This window comes from Sturnira hondurensis, unplaced genomic scaffold (assembly GCF_014824575.4).
Source record: "Sturnira hondurensis isolate 20B ecotype Veracruz unplaced genomic scaffold, ASM1482457v3 Scaffold0008992, whole genome shotgun sequence".
NCBI lineage: Eukaryota > Metazoa > Chordata > Mammalia > Chiroptera > Phyllostomidae > Sturnira > Sturnira hondurensis.
Window position 1 is genome coordinate 5,801,877 of NW_028081623.1, and position 26,394 is coordinate 5,828,270.

The 26,394-nt window shown below is 39.9% G+C and overlaps 1 protein-coding gene across 9 annotated transcripts in view; it reads left to right on the forward strand.

The window, feature by feature from the left end:
• The first annotated feature begins 14,285 nt into the window (after window positions 1-14,285).
• Window positions 14,286-26,394, forward strand: part of AMPH (amphiphysin) — a 274,501-nt gene continuing 262,392 nt past the window's right edge. For all 9 annotated transcript variants that reach the window (XM_037056533.1, XM_037056538.1, XM_037056536.1 and 6 more), the window contains exon 1: window positions 14,286-14,471. In XM_037056533.1, the coding sequence (XP_036912428.1) occupies window positions 14,403-14,471 (69 nt within the window). In that variant the 5' untranslated portion in view covers window positions 14,286-14,402. The remainder of the gene's footprint in view (window positions 14,472-26,394) is intronic.

Genomic DNA, 26,394 nt, shown 5'->3' on the forward strand with positions numbered 1-26,394 from the left:
GAGAAAAGGGAAACCTTGTACATTGTTTGTGGAATGAAAAAGGATACAGCTGCTATGGAAAATAGTATGGAGTTTCCTCAGAAATTAAAAATTTAGCGTATTATCCAGGAATCCCATTTCAGTCTATTTTCCCAAAAGAGTCAATATCAGTATCTCAAAGAGATATAAACCCTCTTGTGTTCACTGCAGCGTTATTCATAATAGCTAAGATGTGAAAATAACTTAAATGTTCATTGACAGAGCAATGGATAATAAAAATGTGGTATTTATATACAATGGAATATTAATCAGCCTTAAAAAGATAAGAAAATTCTACAATATGAACAATATGGATTATGATAAGGGAAATAAGCCAGTCACATAAGGACAAATACTGCATAATCCCATGTATATGAAGTATCTCAAATAGTCAAATTTATAGAATCATAGAGGGGTATGCTGGTAGCCAGGGGAAGGGATGGGAAATAAGGAGTTACTAAGTAAGTATATTAAATAAGTTACTAAATAAGCATAAAGTTATAGTGAAGCAAGACAACGGGTCCTAGAGATCTGTATAACATGGTACAGTCAATTATACTGTATTACATGCTTAAAAATATGTTAAGCTGCCCTGGCTCATATAGCTCAGTGGATTGAGCACCACCAGCCTGCAAACCAAAGTGTTGCTGGTTCGATTCCCAGTCAGGGCACATGCCTGGGTTGCAGGCCATTCCCCGAGTAAAGCGAAGTTACACACACCTACTTCCACGACCAAACAGGAATTACAACTAAATTATAGAACAATAAACCTGAATAGCCAACTGAAAACTAGCTGAAAAGAAGTCTTATAACCAATGATATACAAAAGAAGTTACCTTGAGACTGGTAGGAAAGGTAGGGATGTGAAAAGGGTTGACCTGTCAACCATATGGTGCAGTTGAAAATCAGGAGGGATATCTCAGCTACAAAGGTCTCCCCCTTAGGAGCACCTTTGCTGGGAAAAGGTGACCATATAACATCTGGCTGTGAAAATCAGTGGGGATTCCATCCATCAGAGTGAGATGTGAAACTACTAGAAACCCAGTCACCCTCTTAAAGGGTCAGCACACAAAATCTCATCTGTGGCCACTCATCCTGGGCTCTGGTGGACAGACAGAAGTTCAGAGTAGATGGGAGTCATACAGGGAGAAACTAGGTTATGTGGCTTCAGGGAGATGGCTTCAGGGATAGCTGCCAATGTCCCTGTGCTGAGTCCCTCTCCCATACCACCCACATATGCCATGTTTTCTGGCTGAGCACTCCCCTCCATATGGCATTAATTTGGGGAGATACACCAGCCCCATCCTCTGACTCCCTGGGGCTCTGCCCTGCATAAGAATCAGCGGGGTGAGGCCAGACTGAGCCCATGGTGCATTGCTTCTTGGAAGGCTCTTGAGGAGTTATGGGCAGACTCAGAGGGTGTCAGAGAAGCACAGGGAGAGACTGAATTGATAGCTTTGGGACAGGGGCCCCTTTTCCCAAATGCCAAACCAGCACCATACCCTATGGGATCAGCCTGGAGGGATAACCTAGCCCCACACTTCCAATTCCTTGTGAACACCTGTTAGTCTCACGCCCTGTGTTCTGTGCACTGCAGAGAAATCAGCTAGCTGTGGCCAATGCAAGTCCACAGTGCAGTCTTTCTTGGAAGGTTTTCAAGGGGGTGCAGGCAGAATCAGAGATATTATAGATGTACAAGGAGAGATTAGGTTGTGTGGTTCTAGGGCAAGGGCAACTTTTCCCCATGCCCTGCCCTGACCAGTGCCAATATTGCTGTGTAGAGCCCACCCTCCTACTACTAAATCCAAATCTGTTTTAGCCTCATGAGCTTTACTTGCCTGAACCTGATGACTCTCTAGGACCCTGTCCTATCACAAAATTCTGCAAGCCCCAGGCAGCTGGCAGCTGGCCTAGGTGTATACTGAGAATTTTGCTGAGAGGCTTCTGGCACAGAACTGGTGGCAAGTTTGAATGCGTATAAACCTGGTAAGCACCACTTGCCCTATCTCATGACTAACAGAAAACCTAACTCATGTAAACAGCAGGCAACCAGAAAGGCAGAGGCAAATATTGGGGTGTTTTAGCATTAGCTGACCTGCTCTAGAGCTGGTACTGGTGGAAGCTGACCACAGTATGCAGTTTTGCCCCTCTTATGTGAATATAGACTTAGCATAGACAACCACCAACCACACATGGATCACTTTGTAGCCCAGTGCCATTCACAGGCAGTATCTGACATTGATCTGCACCAGAATCCCTCCCAAGAGGCCCCAGAACCAACACACCTAGTGATGGGTTTCAGACAGCATCAGAGTACAACCCAATTAGCTCCACAAGTTACATACTCTGAGATTTTGGCAGGTAACACCAACTACTGGAGTGAATTCCACTTCATGGGATTAGCCCCTGCACAACAGCTCAAACACTGTGGTTAGGGGAAATCTTCATAGTTAAGCCAGCCTGAGAGTCAACCTCACCCACAAATGGGCCACCAGCGATCAAGACAAAACTCCAACAGGATGGTTACATAACCCACACAAGAGAAATTCCAGGAGCACTTAGCTCAGGTGATCAGAGAGACTGCCACCAAGCCCCACAGAACACCTACTATATGAGGTCACAATACAAAGACTGGGAGACATAGCAGATCTACACAACACACAAAAACAAATACAGGAGGGCACCCAAATGGGGAGACAAAGAAATGTACCCTAAATTCAAGGAAAGGAAAAAAAGAACTAAATAAAATGAGGGCAAGTAATCTACAAAATACAGAGTTGAAAACAAAGGTAATAAGGATGTTCAAGGAACTTAGGGGAAGAAATGGGAAAACTCAGTGAGAACTTAAACAAAGAGATAGTTGAAATTACAGTTAAATAGATAGTATAGTTAAAGTGTAAAAAGAACATAGAAACCATAAAAAGGAAATGAAAAGTACAATCTCTGAAATGAAGATTACACTAGAAGGAATCAATAGCAGATCAGATTAAGCAGAGAATCATATCAATGATTTGGAAGACATGGTATCCCACCCAATCAGAACAGCAAAAAGGAAAAATAAGTTTTAAAAATGAGGATAGTGGTATCTTATTGTGATTTTAATTTGCATTCCTTTGACGACTACATATGTCGAACATTCTTTCATATGTCTATGGTCCCTCTGTATGTCCTCCTTGTAGCTATGTCCCTTTTTTAAAATTGGATTATTAGTCTTCCTGGTGTTGAGTTGGATGAGTCCTTTATATAATTGGAGATCAAATCCTTGTCCAAGGGTATGATTGACAAATATGTTTTCCCATATGGTTGGTTCCCTTTTAATTTTGCTAGTATTTTCTTTAGCCATGCAAAAGTTCAACATAGTTCCATTTGTTTATTCTTTCAACATAGTTCCATTTGTTTATTCTTTCCTTTATATCCCTTGCCTTAGGAGATATATTGGCAAAAATATTGCTGCATAGCATATCCAAAATTTTTGGCTTATGTTTTCCTCTAGGACTTCTATGGTGTCATGACTTATATTTAAGTCTTTTACCCATCTTGAGTTTATTTTTGTGTGCAGTGTAATTTGGTGTTCTAGTATCATTTTTTTCATGTACCTGTCCAGACCTCCTAATACCATTTATTGAAGAGTCTATTTCTACTCCATTTTATGCTCCTTCCCCCTTTGTCAAATATTAGTTGACTATAGAGACTCTACACCAGTCAGAATGGCCATCATTAACAAATCAACAACAAAGAACAAATGCTGGCAAGGATATAGAGAAAAGTGAACTCTAGTGCAGTGTTGGTGGGAATGCAGGCTGTTGCAGCTACTGTGGAAAACAGTATAAAATTTCCTCAAAAAACTAAAACTGGAACTGCCTTTTGATCCACTCATCCCACTGCTTGGATTATACCCTAAGAACCACAAATATCCAATTCAAAAGAACCTATGCACCCCAATATTCACAGCAGTACAATTTACAATAGCCAAGTGCTGGAAACAGTCTAAGTGCCCAACAGTAAATGAGTGAGTCAAAAAACTGTGCTACATATACATAATGGAATAATATGCAGCAGAAAGAAGAAACTCCTACCCCTTCATTTTATTATGCTAAATGAAATAAGCCAGGCAACAAAAGACAAATACCATATGATCTCACCTATAAGTGGAGCCTAATAAAAAATCCCGAAATGAGCAAAATAGAAACAAAGACACAGAAATAAGGAAAAAACTGACAGTGCCCAGAGGGGAATGGGGAGGAGGATAATGGGGGAAAGAAGGGGAAAGGTCTCATCAAGGAATGTGTATAAAGGACCCATGGACATGGACAACAGGGTGGGGATTGACTGTGGGAGCAGGGCATGGGCCAGGCAGGGGAAAGCAACAGGAGAAAAATTAGGATAATTATAATTGAATAACTAAAAAAATGAGGATAGTTTAAGTGACCTCTGGAACAACATTAAGAGTTACAACATCAGTAACAAGAGGAGAAGAGAGATTGAAAACCTATTGGGAGAAATAAAACTTTCCTAACCTGGTAGGGGAATAAAAAAGGCACTGAAGTCCAGAAAGCACAAAAAGTACCAAACAAGATGAACACAAAGAGGTCCACCTCAAGACATGATATTAGTAAAATAGCAAAGGTTAAGTGCTGGGAATCACCCTGCCTGGTTTCAGGACCTATAAACCCCTCATGGCTAAGGCTGAGTGAGCGACCTTTGGACCATAAGCCATGAGGAGACAAAGCTTATCTCCCTGGCAAGAGCTCCACTTCTCCTTTCTCCATAACTGGCCTCCAATGCTTGATCAGTTAGCCAATGATGGGTAAGATTCCCCAAGGGGGGAACCACCTAAGACAGGCATGATCATGTGGAGGCCCCAGGGAAGGACTTGAGGGGCTATGGAGAAAGGGGATGACGGACCCTCGCCCCTCGCCTTTGATGAAGCCTGACTCCCCTGAGTCCTTGAGAAGTGTCTGAAAATTCCTTGGCTTTCTGCCTCCTCTGCCTGGCTTAAGCCTGAAACAATGACAGAGGGTGGTGCAGCCCTGTGCTAGAAAGGGTAGGCTCCCCAGGTGATCGGGCCTGAGAAAGGATATGTAAAATCCTGTGAAGCCTGCTTTGCTAAGAATGCTCTTAGTTAAATAATAAAGGTCTGAGCAGGAAATGAGTTTGTTTTCCCAAAGTTTTGTAACCTTTTTGCTGATAGACCCTGACTCAAAAGAAACCCTAATAGTTCTTTGTATGCTATCTACTGTTTGATCCTTATTACATGATAATGGTTAATCAGCCTTACCTGTATTCCTGTGCAAATTAAACTCAATAAAAGCCTGTCTAGGCAAGGGTCAGTGTGTTCTTCCCTTGAGAGACTGGCCAAGCTGCTCTGAGGCTCTCCCTGCTTGGGGGAGTAGCCATGTGGCCCCTTTTCCTCCACAGGACTTGTAGTCAGTGTGAATTTGCCTCATATCTCACCCATGCCTCCGCAGGCACTGCGAGCTGGTGCATGCATCAATAAAACAAGAATCTATGAGTTCATGTTGACAATAGATAATAAATTAAATATAAGTGAAGAAAGGGAAAACTCTTTCATACAATAGAATACTGATTAGTAAATACAGCAGCACTGATGGAATTAGAAAAGCATTATTTAAAGACCATCTTAGCAAAAATAGATTTAGGCAAGAATCATTATGCTCACCAAAACGGGTGAAGGAAAATTTGACAAGAAACCACATTTACATAGTCTTACAGTATCTACCTACAAGTTTCTTATTTTTACAAATGGAAAAATAGTACCTATACAGTGAAGAAACCCAACAATGCTGATGACTATATAATTAATTAGCTAGGGGCAAATGGAACATGTTTAAATGTAAATGTGTGGGCTTTGAGTGACTGGTGGGTATAATGTGACTGGAGGCCTAATGACTCAGGCCCTATCAGCTAGATTGAGACATTCTATGGGCAGTGCTCATGACAGAGCCCCAACCTGGTTGGCCAAGGCTTTGTCAGGTCTGTCTGGCAGTCGGACTTCTTCCACTGCCAACCCTGCTTTCTTCCCCAGCCTTCACAGGTTCATCACTTCCCAGTCAACTTGTACTGCAAACTCAGTCTCTGCTTCCAGAAAAACCAGCTTGCAACAGACTAACTCGAATGCTGCTGTTTTTTCCCATTTATTAAGAAAGAAAATAAAGACAAATCATACACTTACAAAAATACATTGTTTTTTTTTAAAAAGCAACAGATGAACACAGGCTGTTCCTGCTAATGCAAACTTTGTTTTTGGACATCTGACTGTCAGTTATTAAATCAAGGGATAAATTATTCCAAGATGCACCGTGTTTTGAAGTAGGTTGAATTCTGCATTAGTTTCCTAGGCCTGCTGTAACAGAGTAACACAAACTGGGTGGCTTAAAACAACAGAAATCATTCTCAGTTATGGAATAATCGAGGCTAGAAGGCTAGACGTCTGCAATCAAGGTGTCGATAGGACCATGCTCATTCTCCTAGATTCTGTGGGTGCTGGCACTCCTTGGTTTCTTGGTATGCAGCTGCATTATTCCAATCTCTGCTTCCTTCATTACATGGCCTCTCTTTCCTCTGTGTCTGTCTTCACATGGCATCTCCTCTCTGTGTGTGTCTGTCTCTGAGTCTCCTTCTTTTTTTAATAAAAACACCAGTCATATGGGAGTAAGGGCCAGCCTTACTCCATTATGACCTTATTTTAACTTACATCTTAATTAAGAATTTACATCTGTAAAGACTGTATTTCCAAATAAGGAAGCAGAGATTCCTTACTTCCTTAAGTAAATAAGGTCATATTTACATAAGGTATGGGGGTTAGGACCTGAATTATCCATTGTGGAGAGTGTAAAAAAAATTGTGCATTTCCTCTCTACTTTCAATACTTCTGGACACCAAATGTTGGGGAAGAGAGAGGGTTTTCTCATGGCTAGCAATCTTAAAATATCAGCTAGGCGTTCTACAACTCAGTTCAGTCCTGGCACTGTCTAGATCCAGCATCAGATCCCACAGATTAAAGGCTCCTGGCAACAAAACTGCTCATCTCCAACCCCCACTTCAAATCCAGGTTGTCACTGTGCTTCTGACCAAACTGGCTGTAAATCAAAGGTTCCTGTGACCTCCCTCCTGGATTCAGTTAGATTGCTACAATGGCTCACAGAACACAGAAACATTTAACTTACTAGATTGCTGGTTTATTATAAAATGATATAACTCAGGAAGAGCCAGATAGAAGAGATGCACAGAGATTCCTTGAACCCTCCAGGCCTGCCCCTCTACCCACATATCTATGTGCTCACCAACACAGAAACTATCTAAATTTCTTTTGGGTTTTTATGGAGGTTTCATTACATAAGCACGATTTATTAAATCATTGGCCACTGGTGATTAAACTCAATCTCCAGCATCTCTCCCCTCCCCAGAGGTCTGGGTATGGGGAGCTGAAAATTCTAACCTAATTAAACGGTTGGTAACCCTGGCAACCAGCCCCTATCCTTAGGAGCTTTCCAAAAGTCACCTCATTAACCTAACCTTAGGTATAGTTGAGAGGGGCTTTCTTAGGAATAAAAAAAACACATTTATTGCTCTAATCACTTGGGGAATCACAAGGGTTTTAGAAGCTCTGTGTCAGGATCAAGGACAAAGACCAAAGATAATATTTCTTATTATAAATCACAATATCATAGGTACATAAACAACTGGTTGTCCTAGACTAGTTTATTAAAGCCCATTTAAGCCCAATAATGCTGATCTGTAGCAGTAACACTGAAAGAAATGCTAATAGGTACTGTTCTCACCATCAACCTCCCCCCACCTCTCAACTGGTTTGATTCCTTGGAGGTTGTTCTAAGCAGCAGAACATCTGGGGTTTTAGGGAAGAGAGGTAAGGTTAGTGAGGGATTTTAGATATAATAACAGGTAGAAGGTTGTGTGGCCTTTGAAGAGGAAGGAGGCTCTACTGCAATTGGCAGATGTTTGGGACAACACAACACTTAGCCCAGGCTTCCTGCACATAAAAGCATACCATGACCTTGTTTGCTGAATTACAGGCTTTGAGTAGAGGGACATCGTTGTCAATGGTAATACTGGGAGCAACTTTGGGGAGAGGAGTGTAGGGGTAGCAGAAGGCAGGGGTAGCTCTGCGGAGGGGTAGCTATGCAGTGAGGACAGAGGGGTAGCTATGCAGTCAAAGGCAGGCATATCTAGCTACCTATAGTCACAAAAAATATAAACGTGGACAAATTTAACCCCAAATCCCTTCCTTAAACCCCAAAATTCTCAGGCAATGTATGATAAAATTAAACATTTATTGAGAGGTTTTGAAGTAAACCACTGTTACAAAGTGTGGGTTTGTCCAAACTGGAAAATTTCCTGAAAAAGTCATCCAGCCATATAAGCAATTAAGAGAGTGCTCTCAGTAGGTAACCCAGACAAACGTGCTGATTCCCATGATGTATATGGAAGTTTTATAGCTTATTTATGGATAGAAAACAGCTTAAAATATTTGTAGGAACTTTTTCCTTTCTTCAGAAAGAGTTGTAGTTAATTAGAATTTCCATTTTGTTTTGCTCTCTCACCTCTCAGTTGGCTTGAAAGCTATTAAGTAATGTTCAAGCATTACATTTAGAGAATAGAAATTTTGTATCTACTTTGCATAAAAGCATCAAACATGCTGTCCAAATAGGTTACAATTGTTAGGTAACTTAACAGAGTGTCATTGTTCTCCTTAGTGGCCAATGGCTCTGTTTACTTAAGACAAACCTCTTGCCTCCTATTTAGTATTTTGGGATACATTAATTATTAATGAAGTTAGGATGTTGTGATCTTTAGACTCTGTTAAATTAAGAAAGGAAGAGGGTAGTAATGCAGGGTAAATTTATTAAAAATATATGTAGAATTAGAATGTAAATAGTTGGCATAATTTGAAGAGTTGATTGTGAATCTACACTTGAACGTTTTCACTTGAAATGTGTAAGAAAATCAGTCCATATATATAGATATTTTACAGGGCATCCTCCTTGCACAGTGATTTTAACATTTGTGAGAGAAAATAAAATTCACCTAGGTCTTTAAGCAAAGACCTTAAGTATAAGTGCTGGTAATAATTTGGTTGGGCCGAAAATTCCAATTAGGTTAAACTAAATGTTTAAATAAAATGGCTCCTTAATTACCTATGCAGAAGGTCTTGGAATAATGTTGTTTTATTTGACATGGCTTTATTATAAAGTTGATGAGGGGAAAAAGTTAATTCCTGGCCAAGGCCACTATCTGTGTAGAGCTTGCACTTTCTCCATGTCTTCATAGGTTCCCTCCCATGCCCAGAAGATGAGCACATGAGGTGAGCTGGAGCATCTAAGTGGTCTCAGTGTGAATGAATGTGGTGGCTGTGAGTACACACTGTGATGGAAGGTTGTCCTGCCCAGAGAGGGCTCCTGCCTTGTGCTCTGAACTGCTGGGATAGGCTCTGGCCACCCAGAACAGGAGTAAGTGGTTTGGAAAATCATTGTTTTGCTTTTTTAATTAATCTTCCTTAAATGTACTTACAGTTTACATTTACTTTAATGTTCAATATTAGAAGTGTTTTAGGTCTTTATTTGGAGATTTGGTGATGTTTTTGTGATCACAAGTATGCCACAGGAATTTAACACACTTATATCAATTAGCCTATGGTGAAAGTAATTTTGTTATAGAATCTACTGTTGTTGATAATGAGGACTTACTTTAAAATGACACAAAGAAGTTGTGGCTGATTAGAATATATAGCATAGAGCAAAGAGCTAGATACATTTAAAAACTGGATCTAGAACTCTTCTATTCTAAGGCCCTAAACTGGACTTATAAGATTCAAAGATAAGCGAGGATGAACTTCTGTGACATTAAGATATGAAAAATGAGTCTTGTGATAATACAGTAGTCATTTTGGGCCTATTCCAATTTTTCAAAACTTGTCACAATACACATTCTTCACTAATCAACTAATTTGAAATGCAACTTAGAAGAAAGGAAGTTCTCAGAAAGAGGGCTCATGGACATAGGCAACGGTGTGGTGATTGAGGTTGGGAGGGGGTCGTAAAGGGACTACTAAATGGTAATAGAAAAAATACAATTAAAGCAATTTAAAAGAGAAAGAAGAGGAAAGAAAGGTGATTTGAAAGTTACAATTATTTCAGAAATCCTGTCTTGCTCAGATGGAGATCTGTGGTTGGAATTGTGATGCTTTTTGTGAAACTAACCTGAATAAATATTAGATATAATTTGAAATCTCAGCTTATCCCAACATTGGAGAGAATTAGGGTTACTTTTCATTCATTTGGTAAAATTCACATGGAACTGCATGACCCACATTTTCCCTTGACTGGAAAGAAATGGATGGCAACTCTGAGGAAGAGACATGAGCTATCAAGGCTTGTTATTGGGCAAGACCAGTGGTGTTGGAATAAAGGATATGCACACAAAAGCCTGGGTCCTACAACTTTGGAGATAAATGGTGCTGCTGAGGTCACTGGGTCTGTGTGTTACAGACAGGGATAGGCCTGGAGTGGAGTCTGCCTCACACCTGCCTGCAGTGTGTGGGTTCTTGACTTCACGTAGGAAAGATTTCACAAGTCCAGGTGATTATGAGAGTATTTATTAAAAATGTGGACCATGAAACAAAGGAAAAACTTAGGGCAGAGGAAGTAACAGGACAGCCTACGCAGTGCTCCCTAGGAAAGTTATAAGAAAGGAACTAGCCAAGGTGGGGCTGCTGTTAACTCTGGGAAGTGAACATCACAGAGACAGAATGAACCAAGGGGCTGCTTTAAGCTGACAGGGGAGTCAAAGAGAGGGGACCTTGGAGACAGGGTCAAGTGGGTAAGTCCCCATGTTAGGGGAAGGGGCATGGGCATGCTCTAGAGCAAGCCTGTCCTGAGTCTTTATCCTGAGGGCTTCTAATCTTTTTTTCTGTGTTTGAGAATCTTAGCAGAGGGTTTCAGAGAAATATTCATCAGCTTTTCAGGTGCATTTTAAATATGCTGATGGGTCAAAATGAGTGCATAGGAGGGGTTTGGGAATAATCTTTGGTCTGCCATACTGTTTTACTTTATCTTGGGTCTATCTGGCTTTTAAAGGGTTTTTTGTTATTGGTTTCTCTGACTTCTTCTGTCCTTGGGTTTAGCTGGCACAAATTATGTTAATTGGGTCTCTGTTCTCTATTTCCCAGACCAGGGTGATTTAAGCTATGTATGTGTTCTTTGGTCAAGGAGCAGAGGTATAAACCATTTGCCCTCATTTTGGTACCTGAATATTCATTAGATATAATTTGACATCTAAGCTTGCATTTCACCAGCTGACTGTATGTTAGTCAAACTCTTTTTGGCCTTGGTCAATTTTCTTGTCTCAGTTTCTCCATTCCACTTTCCCAGGAATTTTCCTAGCTTCTTACTATCTTGTCACATGTGGACTCCCACTGTGTGCAGGGATTTCTGCAGGTCTGAGGATCTTTTTTGGAGACAGCTGCAGGGAATACAGAGTGGGACTCTGGGCACCCAACATTTCTGCAATCAGGGAGGACCCATCTGATTAACAAATTGGGGTTCTGCATAAGACTTTGTACAAAAAAAAAGACTTCACTGTATGGCACAACAATGTTTAAAAATCATAGTAGTCAGGGTCCCCTTTCCCCTGTCCCTATTCCAGTAGTATTGCATAATTATGAGAAAGAATGGCTAAGGATGGATGCTCGTGAGCTAGTCTCATGCACAAATGTATTTTTTCAACAAATATTTAAGAAGCTCCTATTAAGTAGCAGCTAAAGTGCTTTGCCAATATTTCAGAGTGGCTAGAATGAGGCACATGGCAACTAAGAAGTGGATACCGATTTTCTCATCAGTTAGAATGAAATGATTTGATAACAGTTTGCACATAATAATGTTTTATTTTTCTTTTTTATAATAACTTTTTAATAGACTCAGCATGTATTCCAAGTAGAATTATCAAGAAATGACAAGTTTTCCCTTTCTACCCACATTACAGAACTAGATATGGGCATCCGAATGATAAGCTAATCATTTGCGATTTCATTTCCAAAGATATTCACTCTGTTCCAAAAATTGGTGGAGGAATAACTGCAAGGAGAGATAAAGGCTGGTACAGTGGGAACTGGTGGCTTGGGCTCCAAGGAAGCAGAGGAAAAGTAAACCCACTGCTTGGAACTCTGCTCTTTGATTGTTAGAGAGATGGCAGTGATGTCTGCAAGGGGAGCTGTACCCAGGCCTCGTACAGGAGCAGAGGGGTCTGTGGGGCTCAGTATAAGTGACCACGGCCTAATATTCTCCAGAACATTCTGGTGTATTCCAGTATTCTGAGGCTTGTATCCTCATACTGCAAGTTCTGAAGCCTAATGCTTTAGAAAGCTTACTGAAATCCCTGTCTTCTGAGCAGTCTTTCCCACTGAATGCTGACCAAGAAGGGAATCAATTTTCCCTTTACTCCCCTCTGAAATGGTCCAAAAAAACATTCCAAATATTTACTTGGAATGTTGGAACTCAGGTGACCAACTCATCCAGGTTTACTCAGGACTTCCCTGGTTTTAGCACTGAAAGTCTTGTCCTGAAAACCCCTTCATTCCCAGGCAAACTGGAATAAATAGTCATCTAAGGAAGTAAGAGCCAGGTGAACAGACTGACACCACAAAAGTTAGTGGCTTAAAACAACTACCAATTTATTTGTTCTCCATTCTGCACTCTGGGCTGGGATCTGCTGGACAGATCTTTTGTTGGTCTTGCTAAGATTATTTGTATGGCTGCATTCAGCCAGTCAGTTGGCTGGAGCCTGGGCTCAGCTGGGATTCAAGGACATCTGGGCCATGTTCCCTGTGCAAGTAACCTTTCCATGTACCTCTAAGGGGCTTTTTACAGTAGGGAAGCTGAACTTCTACATGGATGCACAGGGCTCTTCAGAGTGCAAAACCTGCTTATTTTCTTAGGCTTAGGTCTAGGCCTGGGAATGGCACAGTGTAACTCCACCATATCTTATTGGTAAAGGCCAGTCACAGCGCCATTCTTGAATCAAGGTGGGGGACCACACAAGGAGTGAATTATTGGGGCAGTTCATAGATGGTTACCAATGTAATAGTCTACTCCAGAGGTGCAGATGACCACATAGACTCCTTGGTGCCTGATTCACTCTAACCTCTTTGCTGGGCATCTTCCTTATTTTCTCACACAATCAGATAGAACAGAATATAAATAGATTGACTATTGATCAGAACCTTCAAGAACTCTAGATAGGTGTAGGACAAGTTTATCCCCATTATCCTTACTCCTGCTAAGCATATATATAGGAGGGTGAATCCCTATTTAGGTTTCCGGAAGGTTTGCAAGGAGCAACAGGTTAGGAGTCCTGGGCCTTACAATGCTGATGTGAGGTAATAAATGACCTGACTGAACATTTCTTGGGCAGTGAGTGCCTATGCCAAGGTCTCTCTCTATTCAGTGCAGAAATTACAGAGATCACCAAAGCACAGCACTGGCTTAAAGTAGCTGACCCTTCTCAACATGGAATCTTCCCACCTATGCCCCAGGTCTTGTCTTAAGGTTAAAGCAGTGTCAGCATAGGTCCTTCCCTCCTTTCCTCTGGACCTGCCTCTACTACAGCTCTGACCATTGCACTGACCTGGTTCCCTAGTCAGCTTTCCCGAGCAGCGAGCATCCTGTAAGGCAAGGCTCAGTCCTTCTTGAACACAGCCACGGGGAGGAGTGCACTCTCTGCCCCGGGGTGGTCCACCTGGCACTTCCAGTAGACCAGCCCAGCCACTCTACCTCAGAGCAGGTCCAATCCTGCTTGCTCCCACGTCCTTCAGTCTTTACCTTCCCTCTTCTCCCTCCCTCCTTTCTGTTTTGCTCTCCTCCTACACAAACTGGGCCTTAAAAAGAATCCTTGAGCTGCCTCTGGTGTTCTGGGTCTGCTGCTGGCTTTCTCCTTTTGGCCTCCTTCTCCATCACTGTGGTTACTATCTGGCCATTTTGACTTCTGGCTCCCTCCCTCTCTTTTCCTCACCATACAGGCGAGTGCTGCCTCCGCTCTGTCGCTTTAAGCCTGTTCCTCGCTGTCGTGCCCCTTCCTCATAGCTCCCGGAGCTCCGCTGCTCCTCGCCACCTCTCGGGCTGCTCCTCCTCTCCCGCTGCTCCTCACCTGCTCCTCCTCCTCTCCTGCTCCTCCTCACCCGCTGCTCCTCCTCACCCGCTCCTCCCCCTCTTCTCCCGCTGCTCCTCACCCGCTCCTCCTCACCCGCTCCTCCTCCTCTCCTGCTCCTCTCTCCCGCTGCTCCTCACCCGCACTTCCGCGGCTGCTGGCCCAGCTCCCGCTTGGTGCCTCTCATCCTCTGTGGACCCGCCACTATGGCCGACATCAAGACGGGCATTTTTGCCAAGAACGTCCAGAAACGACTCAACCGAGCGCAGGAAAAGGTCAGAAGCGGGCGACAGTGCAGGTGGCGGGACGGGACAGCGAAGGCCTAGAGGGCCAAGGGAGCGAAGGAGGCCCGGCGTTAGCGGTGCATGGCCCGCCGGGTCGCGCTGACGCCCTGCTCTCTGCCGCGGCGACTGCAGCTCGGCAGCACCGGGCGCTGCGGACAGAGGCTGCCCCGGAGGCGGGACGCTAGCGGAACTCCGGCCCGGTCCCGGGAGGCGTGGGGTCTGCGGAGACTCCCGCTCCCTCTCCCCCTGCTCCCGCTGCCCGCTCTCCCGGCTGGCTCTGGGCAGGAGCAGTCGCAAGTGCTGCGGGTCGTCCGCGGTCCCCGAGCTGAGAGCATCTGCCTCCCGGCGCCCATTCCCGGGTCTCCGCAGGGAACTGGTAGGGAGGCGCCCGCAGGTTCGGGCGGGAGATTGCGGCTGCAGTTCTTCCTCTGAGGGCATTTACTGCCTATGTGAGTGCAGCAGAAATAAACAGTTTAGCACAGAAGATACTCCCCAAATCTCGACAAGACTGATCGCGAAAACCAGCAGCTTTAATACAGTGCTGTGCAGTGAATCCTGGAGTTCAAAACAGATACCTACATGCACAGTTGTTTTGTTTTGTTTTGTTTTGTTTTGTTTTGTTTTGTTTTCCTCTACTGCTTTGGGTTCTCTGTGTGTGCCCCCCTTTTGACGCTAATGTCATTCTCTGGAAGGTCAAAAGTGAATATGACCTGAACCTTACGGTTCTTCTCTGCACACTTTTGTACAAAGGATGGGGCTTCATTGCTTTAAAAAAATTGGTATTGCACGAGTTGGGTTCCCTGTTGTTTTACAAGCCCCACAGTCGATTGGCCACAGTGATTTATTTTTCTCACCCAGTGATGTGCACAAATGAATCCCAGATCCATACCGCACAGCCCTGAGCAGTTGGAGAGAGATCGTACTAGGCACGGGGCTGGCCTGGCTGCCCAGAGACTGCTTGTTACGAAGACCTTGCTGGCACTGAGGTCCTCATTTGTGTTCTGAGCAAAGGACATTCTGCTCAAAAGGCAGTTTGAGCGCTGTACTTGAAAAAGGACACCAATTAATGAGTTTCATGTTTTGTATCAGTCCAACTGTGTTCTCTTCTACGTGGCAGGATTTTCCATCCCTGGGGTACTGGGTTTTACGGGCACTTTCCTATTTTACTGGAAGTCAGATTTGCAGTCGCTCACTAGGACAGTGAATTTTTCTCTTCCCAGGCTCATGCTGCCCTCCACTCCTTTTGACCTAGAAGCTGAGCCGAATGGGGCACTGGCCCTTTGCCTGTCCACAGGCTGAGAGACTGGGTCCCTCCCTTTACATGGCACACTCTCAGTGCAGTAAGAGGATTGTATTTCTTTTAATATCTACCCAAGCTCATCCTAAACTAACGTGATCCTCTCCCACCGCTCCTTCAGCAGCTGCATTAGCAAGGCTTCCTGCCCCATTCCAGTCCCTGATTACTCGTCCAGAAAATAGCCAGGATCTACTGGGATCTGAGCCAGGTTTTGTCATCATTTTTTCATACTTCATTTTACCCACTTGTAGGTATTCTCTCCCTCCCACCAAGCAATTACTTGAATCTTTGGTTTGAAGCTTTTCATTGAATCCACTTCCATCTGTGAATGAATTTAGTGGTACAGCCTGCTTTTCACATATTATTTCTTAATCTAGGTCACCAGCTGTTAATATGCCAAAAATAAATGAAAAGAAAATATAATCTATCTTACACAGTATTCAAGCCCTTATGAATTGTTGAAAACTCACTTTTCATTATTAAATCCAAGTGTGTATTGTGATTGCGGCTGTGGATGGTGCTAACTCTTTTACAGGAGTTGAGGTGGGGTCTAAGGGAAACTTGCTTGCACAGGGCGTCAGGTGTCCTATTTTCTTTCGTGGTGAAAGTTGCTGATGAAAAATGCCTGTTGCACTTGCTTTTAGGAGGTTAAGACAACAAGAGGCTGAGAGTGTGGGTTCTGCCCCTGGGAAAGTTCTGAGCCCTTCCAAAGCCTGTGCAACACAAAGGGAAAGAGCGTGTGGGAATCCAGGTAACAGTCCAGCTAAGCCCAAAGGAAGTTAGCTACTGAGAAACGGAAAGCACAGTATACTGCAGGCTTCATTAGCTATTACCCCCAGTGATTCCTTCTTTTTTAATTTTTGGCCTCTTCCTCTTCTCCAACGCACAGACACTCCATTGCAATAACTATATGCCACATATGTTCTTGAAAGTCTTTCTTCTTGCTTTTGCAACCAAATTTTCTTAAAAAAGAGCCCATTCACTTGACTTTCCCATTATCTGTGCTCTAACAGCTTGCATGATTTTCACTTCAAGTACAGGAGTGAAACTACTCTGAGAGGTGACTGTGAATTTAAAATACTTTTTTCTTATTAAAAATTGATAAAGCTTCAATGGAGATAGAATTAAATATACATATAAGTTAAAAACCCTCACAAAATTAGGTCATTCATAATTCCATCACCCAGAAATTTGCCTACCATTTGATCTGTATCCTAGTAGATCTTTTTACATATGTATATTTATAAAACTAAAATATAGACATGCTGCAGTAGTTACCCCTTATCCTTGGTTTTGCTTTCTGTGGTGTCAGTTACCCACAGTCTGAAAATATTAAATGGGAAATTCCAGAAATAATTTGTAAATTTTATATTGTATGCCATTCTGGGTATCATGATGAAATCTCATCTTCTGTTCTGTCTCACCTGTGATGTGAATCATCCTTTTGTCTAGCATCTCAACCTGTATACATGGTATCACGGCGTTTGTTTTCAAGTGACCTGTATCATCTGAAAATCAGTAGTAGCCTAATACTATGTCAATGCCTTACTTCATCTCATCTTGTAGGCTTTGCATCATCTCACAACATCACAAGAAGAGGAAGAGTAAAATACCATAAGATATTTTGAGAGAGATCACATTCACATAACTTTTATTACAGTATATTGTTATAATTATTCTAATTTAATATTTTTGTTGTTTATCTTTTTCTGTACCTAACTTATAAGCTAAAATTTATCATTGATATGTACTTATAGAAAAAACATAGTGTACATAGGGATTGGTACTATCTGGTTTCAGGTATTCATTAGGGGTCTTGGAATGTATCCCCCATGGATAAGGGGGGAATGCTATATATGATTTTGTAATCTGTTTATTTCATTTAATAATCACGAACAATCTTTAATGCATATATTTTTTTCAATCAGCATTTTAAATGGCTGAATAGTATTGGAATGTATGGACTTTATTGAACGCCCTATATTTTGGACATTCTGTGTTCAATGTTCCTGCTTACAAATACAGATCGGTCAGAAAACTTGGAAGTAAAATATTCCCATGCACCCTTAAGTATTTCCTTAAATAAACTCCTAGAAGAATTATTGTTTCAAAGATACACTTATTTTTATTATAGCTAGATTACCTTTCAGAGAGGTTGTATAATTTATGTTCTTACCAGCAGTCAATGAGAAAGTTGCCAACACAGGATAATAATTTAAAACAGTCTTTAGCTTTGTCATTGGAAAAAAATAGTTTCTGTTTATTTTATTTGTTTGAATGTTGGAAACTGAACATTATTTTTTGCATTTCTACATATTTCATTTGCTAACTGTGTGTTTATATTTTTGCCCATTTTGTGTAATATGTTCTTGTTATTTGTAAGGGAAAAACCATATCAGTCCTAAAAGTCATAAACATTCTTTCTTCCTTTTCTATCTACTATTTAATTCTTTAAAATATTATTTATTTCTTATTTATTTTTAGAAAGAGGGGAAGGGAGGGAGAAAGCGAGAGAGAGACATTAATGTGTGGTTGCCTCTCTCACACCCCTTCCTGGGGATCTGGTCTGCAACCCAGGCATGTGTCATGACTGGGAATCCAACCGATAACCCTTTGGTTTGTAGGCTGGCACTCAGTCTACTGAGCCACATCAGCCAGGGCTACTGTTTAATTTTTTGATGATTTTTTCCTGATATAGAGAGTATGTTTTATGTATATTTGCTTAAATCTATTTAATGATTTTGTGTGATTCTCATATGTGCAGAATTAGTCAAAATCCTGCCACTTGTAAGTATCAGAAAATTCAATAGAAACTGGCTTAAGGAAAAAAGGGAATTTTATTGCTAAAAACAAAAATGTGAATTTGCACATATACATTTAAATGAGAATTTAACATATAAATAAATATCTATTAAGCTATATACGTATATTCTTATACATATGTACTTATGAAATATATTCATTTGTACTTGTGACTCAAACCCTATATATGCTTGTATATTAACTCATTTGATTCTCTGAGGGAGGTACTATTACCATCTCATTTTATAGATAAAGAAGAAATTAAGTAACATGCCCAAAGTCACATAGTGAATAGTTTGAACCTAAGTAGTCCAATGCTTGGATTCCATTACACAATGCTGCTTCTTATAATTATGAAAAGGGCAAGGATAGACAAACTCCAGGCCTGCATGGAACCAGGGCTTCAACCACAGATATCAGGGCTCAAGGGACTTCTCCCATATCTCATCTCTGTTGTTCACCCTGTCAGACCCATTCTTGGGCAAGTAATTCTCTCTTGATGGCAAGATGGTTGCCAGAAGTTCTAAGTAAGAGAATGTCTATGCAGGAAGCTCCTCAGTATAGCTGTTATTGGCTCAAATTGGGCCTGTGACTATCACTGGAAAGAAAAAAACCTCCCTGGATGAGAGCCAGGCCCAGGGGTTGGACTGGGTTTGAGTCACAAGCTACTACTGAAGCTGAGATGGAGAAATTCCTTCTGGACCATATGGAGTGATGGTGGAGGGGGAAGGAAAATCAGAATATAGAATTTATTACACTGGCAAAATAAAAAAATGTCATTGAGGCATACTTAAAAAACTTTCTCTGCTTCATGTTAAATAAGTAATCACATATTTAATAATTTATAATTTAATATTAAAAAATTTCCTCATCAAATTAATATACATACAGTTTTTAAAACATCAAATATTACTAAGAGACTGGTTGTGCATAATAACAGTCTCCTATTCTTATTCTCCTTCTCCTAAATTTCTAGTCGTATTTTTCAGAGGTGGCTAATACTAACTATAAAATTTCTTAAAATTGTGCTCACATAACTGCTTCTTGATCTGTCATGTTTGGTAAGGATAGATAAGGATTTAACTCTTTTAATTTCATCCCTCTAATTCTATATCCTTTAGTCATGTAATATAGCAAAAAGTGTTGATTGCTTAAAGTTATATTTTTAATTAAAATATGATTTTTATCGAGTAAAGTGTATAAATCTTAAATATTCAGCTTGGTGAATTTTTATGTATATGGATGTGTACATAGCTACCACCCAGGTCGAGTTATAGAACACTTCTGTCATATCAGGTACCAATCACCCCTCATGTCTCTGCTGTCCTTTGTCTTTTTATATTAATAGTTTTAAAATTCCTTTACTGTCATTTCCCTGATAAACATTTTTCATGTACTTATTGGTAATTTTTATATTTTAATTTATGAACTACCTGTTAAGGTATTTTGCCTATTTCTATTTTTTATTTCGGTTGCTTGCTATTTTCCTCTTTATTTATATTGGGTTGTTAAAAAATTCATTTGGTATTTTCCATAAGATGGCTGTTATGGTGCTCAGTTATCTTTAACTTCATTTGAAACAATTTTGTTAGATTGTATTGTGTCTGCTGTCATATCAGCATGCATTTAAAAACACTTATCAAAACTGGTGAGTTTTTGTGTAGCCATTTTAATATTGAAGATGAAAAAAACAAGCAATATTTTCAGCATATTATGCTTTATTACTTCAAGAAAGGTAAAAACACAGCTGAAATGCAAATTAGATTTGAGCAGTGTATAAAAAAGCTGCTGGACTGAGAGAACATGTCAAAAGTGGTTTGCAAAGTTTCAAGCTGGGAATTTCATTGTGGACAAAGTTCCACAGTTGGGTAGACCATTTGAAATTGATAGCGATCAAACTGAGAGACATTAGTTGAGAACAATCAACGTTATACCATGTGGGAGATAGCTGACATACTCAAATATCCAAATCAATAAAATTGTTGGTGAAAATGAAATGTGTCTTTTATTTTATGGAAAAAAACATATGGATGTTTTGACCAACCCAATAGAATTTCTTTCTATATTCCAGATATGAGTCCTTTGTCAGATAGACATTTTACAAATATTATTTCTCAGAAAGTGTGTTGCCTTTTTACCTTCTTAACGGTACTCTGTGATGAACTGAAGTTTTAAAATTTTTTAAAGGATTTTATTTATTTATTTTTAGAGATAGGGGAAGGGAAATAGAAAGGGAGAGACACATCAATGTGTGATTGCCTTGCCTCTGCCCCCTGCTGGGGACCTGGCCTGAAACCAGGGCATGTGCCCTCACTAGGAATGAAACCAGTGACCCTTTGGTTCCCAGGCTGGCACTCCATCCACTAAGCCATACCAGCCAGGGGTAAAGTTTTAAATTTTTTAAGAAGTCTTATCTGGAATTAAGTTCTCCCTGTAGTTAATTTTTTATTGTGTATTTCAGTATGAACTAGTTAGAAATGTCTGCTTTCATTTCATCAGATCTGTCAAATATCTCTCAATATTATCCAAGGTTCAGTGTATCAGAACCCAGTGTTCCCTACCCACCGCCCCCCACCCCAACACATGACTTTTGGAGTATCTACCTTCTTGCTGTATTCTGGGCTGATTTTTTTCTAGGCTTCATATGTAAGTGTTACCCTAGATCTTTCCTTGCCAGTGTGGGGTCGAGGAAGGGACTTCAAGGGTCATCAATTCTGTATTTCTAGGTTTTCAAACAGTACCCTGATATCAGTGTTGTGCTTCATGCTTTCATTCTGGAGTACTTGATGGAACTGGGCCTAGTTTCTCTCTTCTGCTGATTTGGTTCCATTCTTTTGTCCTCTTTCCTGCTAAAATATATTAAATTCTCTCATCCACTAATGATGCCTTTCCTGTTTTTATCCTTACATGTTTATACTTTTAAAAATTTCTTTATTGTCATTTCACTTGGATTTTGGGAGTAGATAGAAATAAACACATGAGGTCAGTTTGTTTACCCAGTCTTTTTACTTAAACATTTAATCTCTCTGGGATTTACTGTTTGTCTATCTTCTATTTGTGAAATCTCCTGGTATTTGTTTGATCTTAACCTTCCTTGACCTCTATGCAATATTTAACTCCATGGAGTACTTTAAACATTTTTTAACATTTCAACAAACATTTTTAACATGACTAGTGAATAGAGAAAACTTTGGTATGTTATAATACTAACCTTGTTAAACATCAGGTTTTTTTGCCTTTTGTTTTTATAAGGGGGTTAAACTGTGTGAATTTTAAGGATGTGTCTAGTTTAATATTCTTTGTGCCATTTTATCTGTCCCAAGTGATTATTGTATAATAGTCTTAGGTGTAATTTTTTTCATGCCTTGTATCTTCCTAACTAGATTGTAGGTGCTTGAGAACAAGGACAAAATGTCTTCTCAATTGTACGTATTCACTGATAATGTATTGAATCGACTCTCTATGTTCTGGCTTGTTTGTGTCCTACTCTCACAAACACATTGTCTTAAAGAATCTTTTCACATTATTCTTTCTTAATTTTTGTAAAATTATCATAAGGGTTTCACTGTGTATCATTGCCATTTGCACTGTCATTTTGTAAAGGTGGTACATTGAATATAATTATTCTTATGTGTTCTGTACAGGGTAGGAACTCCATCAGTATTGGTTTGAACTGTGCTAAATGGTCATTTCTGTAAGTCATGTGGTTTCTCCTAAAATTGATTGTGTGATATGGCAAGATAAACAACATAATCTCCATACTCACACCCAATAATATGGCATTTGTGGGTTTTAAATTTTGTATTGCCTTGCTGATGCCCACATTTAGGTTTGTTCTCAAAGACAAACATGTGGATAGTGTTTATGTGTGAGTGTACTTATATGTATGGGCGTGTGTATGTATGTAAAAAGAATGGAAAGATGAAGACCCTGCTGTGTCCAGGAGATTCCTTCCATGGGGCCCAGAGCCTTGTCAGTACAAGAGTAGCTTATATGACTGTTCATATTCAAGGACAGTCTCTGGGGCATATCCAGAGTTTCCCTTTTTAAGATCATCTCAAGACTTTATTGCCTGCTTCTAAATTGTACAAGGTTATACCTTCTCTTCCACTAAGAACATTTTCTATGGCTGTTAGAAACTGCCAAAATTTAAAATAATACTTATAAGAATAGTTTTGACAGAAGGTTTCCTTCAAATTTTTTTAATACTCAAACACATACATAACCATGCATCCTTTTTCCTCTAGCAATGAATAGAATAGGGAATCAGAACTATAGGGACTGAGATTTTAACATTAGTAAAAGTTACTTTCTTTATAGTGTTGCAGTGTGTGTGTCTGTGTGTATGATTCCTAAGTTCATACTTTAAAAGTCAGCCTATCTGTGGATTAATACAACCTTCTTAAAATGCCCAAAATACATGTGTAAATAATACGACCCACTTTCATACCCACTTTGGGGTACAAAATTAGATTTCATTTGTTTTAGTATTCAATTAAATGATTTCAACATTTCATCCAATATGTCACCAGAGACTCTTACTCCTCCCTGGAGTGATCTGTTCAGAATACCCGTGGTGAGTTAGTTTCCCATCTCTAAAAGAGTCAGCGTTTTTTTGCTATGGCCTTATGGAAATGAGTCCCAAAAGAACTTAATAGCATTCCTATGTCACTCCTGTCCCTGGGTAAGCACTGTAGTGAACATTGAACACAGTGCCCTCACTTATAGTTCTCATTGTTATGGCAGAGGCAGAAAGCCTCTCTCTCTAGGGTTATTCTCAACTGTTGTCCCTATGTGCTACAGCATGCTGGAGCTCCAAATGTCTCGGCTCTTTAATAATCATTTCCATACTTGTATTCATTAATGTAGCTTCCCCTGCCCCATGATTGCCTGTGGTGCCAGGATCCTTAAGTTAGGAAAGATTTCATCAAAGACTACACCTAGAATTAATTATCCATTTCATTTCACACCACTCCATTCCACTTTTAAGGAAATGCTCACGTGGATATATTAAATTGATTTCAACCCTGACATTTGAAAACCACTATCCTAAAAGAACTCTGGCATACTTTCCTATAAGTTGGCTTTCTTTTGCACCATTCAGTTCATCTAGGGATATGAGTATATGGATGTGGGTGTGGGTGTGTGTATGTGTGTGTGATCAAGTTTCAAATGAAGAAATATCGTGAAACACTTTGAAAGAGGGTGAATAGGGAAGGGAGAGGTGTTTAAAAATGATATGTTCTGATTTTTTAAAGCTTTGATATTTCTACTTTATCATTAAACATAGTTTTTAATTTTTTTAGCCACTTACACTAGGAGCCATCTGAGTAGAACTCCCGAGGAGATAAGTGGGCCTGTGGAATTCTCTGAAGGAGATAACAGATGTAAAGATTTTTTGGATTGCAGATATCATTTTCCAGGCATTCTCAATAATAGCTAACATTTATATAATGAGAAGTTCCATCATCATAGAGTTCATGGAAACTACCCATGAAAGAGTATTTCTTATAAGACTGTATACACAGCATTATGCAGAATTAAAGTGATAGTAATTACAATATCTTGAGAACACATCGATGGGCCAACTTTTACAGTAGAAATGCTGAAACTTCATTCTTATTGATTGAAACTCTGAATTTAAGTGTGGTAGATGTATTTAAGTAGACGTATTTCCTGAATACATATGAGCAAATTTCTTAGCAATTATGTTGGGTAAAGCCATGGGTGAGATCTTAGTTTTGAAATATTTGCTGTGCTATAGTCATATCAAATTTGATTATCCCAAAGCTACTTAGAAGAGATGTTCAAAAAGCAGAAAGCTAGCATTTTAGTAATTTTCATCTTTTTCCCATGTAGGTAGGTAGTTGAAAGTTAAGTTCAGGGGTGGGAAGAACCTTTCAGTGCTTATAATGATTTAATAAAATACACATGGATGCAAGCATAGATGCACTTTCGTTATGGCACCTAACACTTCTTGAATAAAGGATGCTAAATTTACATGCTCTAATAATTATGCATTATATTGTGAAGTCAATCTGGTAGACTTAATTCATTCATTTTGAGTCATTTATTAAGAAGATAATGCATGAAAAGCGCTCGCTAGATATGTGTAATAAGCAGGAAACAAGGGTGTCTTGGCTGAACATGTAGACCAGCAAGAGTTGGTAGGGATACAAACCTTTGGATTTATTAACAACTACATAGTTATTTATGAAAAATCATAATGAAAAGTTCTATGAGGAGAAAAAAAGTTTTTTAAAAAATGTAACTAGGGAACTCACCTAGAGTGCCAAGATTGGACACACCTAACTGAAGAAGGTAGGTTTTAACCTGAGTTCCTAAAGATGAGTCACGGCTAACCAGGCAAGAAGAGTCAGGAATCATTTCATACATCGGTCTCTTTACTCTTATTCAAAATAAAAATAAAAATAAAAGCTACAGAATATAGGTATCAGAATCAACAGTTAATATTGTCCTTACAAATGATCTCTTCTACCATTTGCATATTTAATAAGAGAAAGTGAATTCTAATTGGCAGGGTGCTACTGTAGTAGAATTCCCTCTACTGTGTGAACAGATTTTTACTCTCACATGTTGGAGCAAAATTCCCTCTTGACACAGAAGCAGGATACTGATTTAGAGCTGATTTGCCCTCTGAATTATTAGTCATACATAGATCCCTTTGCACAACAGTGGTAAACTGCAGCCCAGTCTGCTTTCATGGATTTGTAGGGTCTCTTACATTAAACCATCAGAAAGTCAAAATGAAAATGAAAGCCCTTATAAAATTCTTAAATGTCACACATCTGGAAAAATTAGTTTGTCTGTAAAAGATTTGACTGTACGTGGATTCCTAACATTTGTTGAAAAAAAAAAAAACCAGAAAGAGAGAGAACACACAGACATGGTTAAGGCTGGCACCAACTTGACTTAATTATGTTGTGGTCATGGACTTGATTATTTTGCAGGCAGTAGTCTTGAATGTAGAACTAATCTGTTTAAAGAGATTTGCAGCTTAGAAATAATCTTAAATTTGACAGAGAATCTTCTGTAGAAGACAGTCTTTTCTTCTACTTAGTAATAGTTGCTAACAGTTGAATAACACAGATAGTCTTTAGGAGAATCTCGCATTTTGTGGTAGCACAGACCAGAACAATGTGATACCTTTTCTGCACTCTATAATTCCTGAGTATTTGAGACATTTGTGCAAGAAGTCCTGCCTCTTTAACCCACATAATTTTATAGCAGACTACCAACTTCCTGCCTGCTCTTTGACTAGTGGGTTCTTTTCTGAGTCTCTAGAAAAATCATGTCCAGCCTTTTCTTCCCACCTCTCTAGAAAATGCTTGTGAGTAGTGGCCCACTAACATTGTTTGCACTAACATTTGGAAACAATAGATTGGACATGAGAGGGCTCTCCTGGGGACCTATATGGACCCGTACTTGCTCCTTTTAAATGTAGAGAGTGAAGTTAGAAATCAGGTATCTCCAGAACAATGTTTTCTCAAAGTGTAGTTAGGATTATTTGGGAAGGGGAGAATTAAAATGCAGATTCCTGGGCCTAGTTACAAACTCACTATAATCTCTTAAGTAAGGACTTGGGATATGCATTTCTAATAAGCTCCACTGGTAATTCAAAAGCTTAATGAAGTTTGTAAAGCACACCACTTTAGAAAAGGGGGTTTTATTGAGATTTTGTGGTGGTTATGAGTTGTTAGACCCATTTTAGGGTTAATAATATGAAGAGTAAGACTTTCTAGCCCCTGTGACTATAAATTTATCTCCAGTGTAGTAAAGAGAAGAAGATAAAAA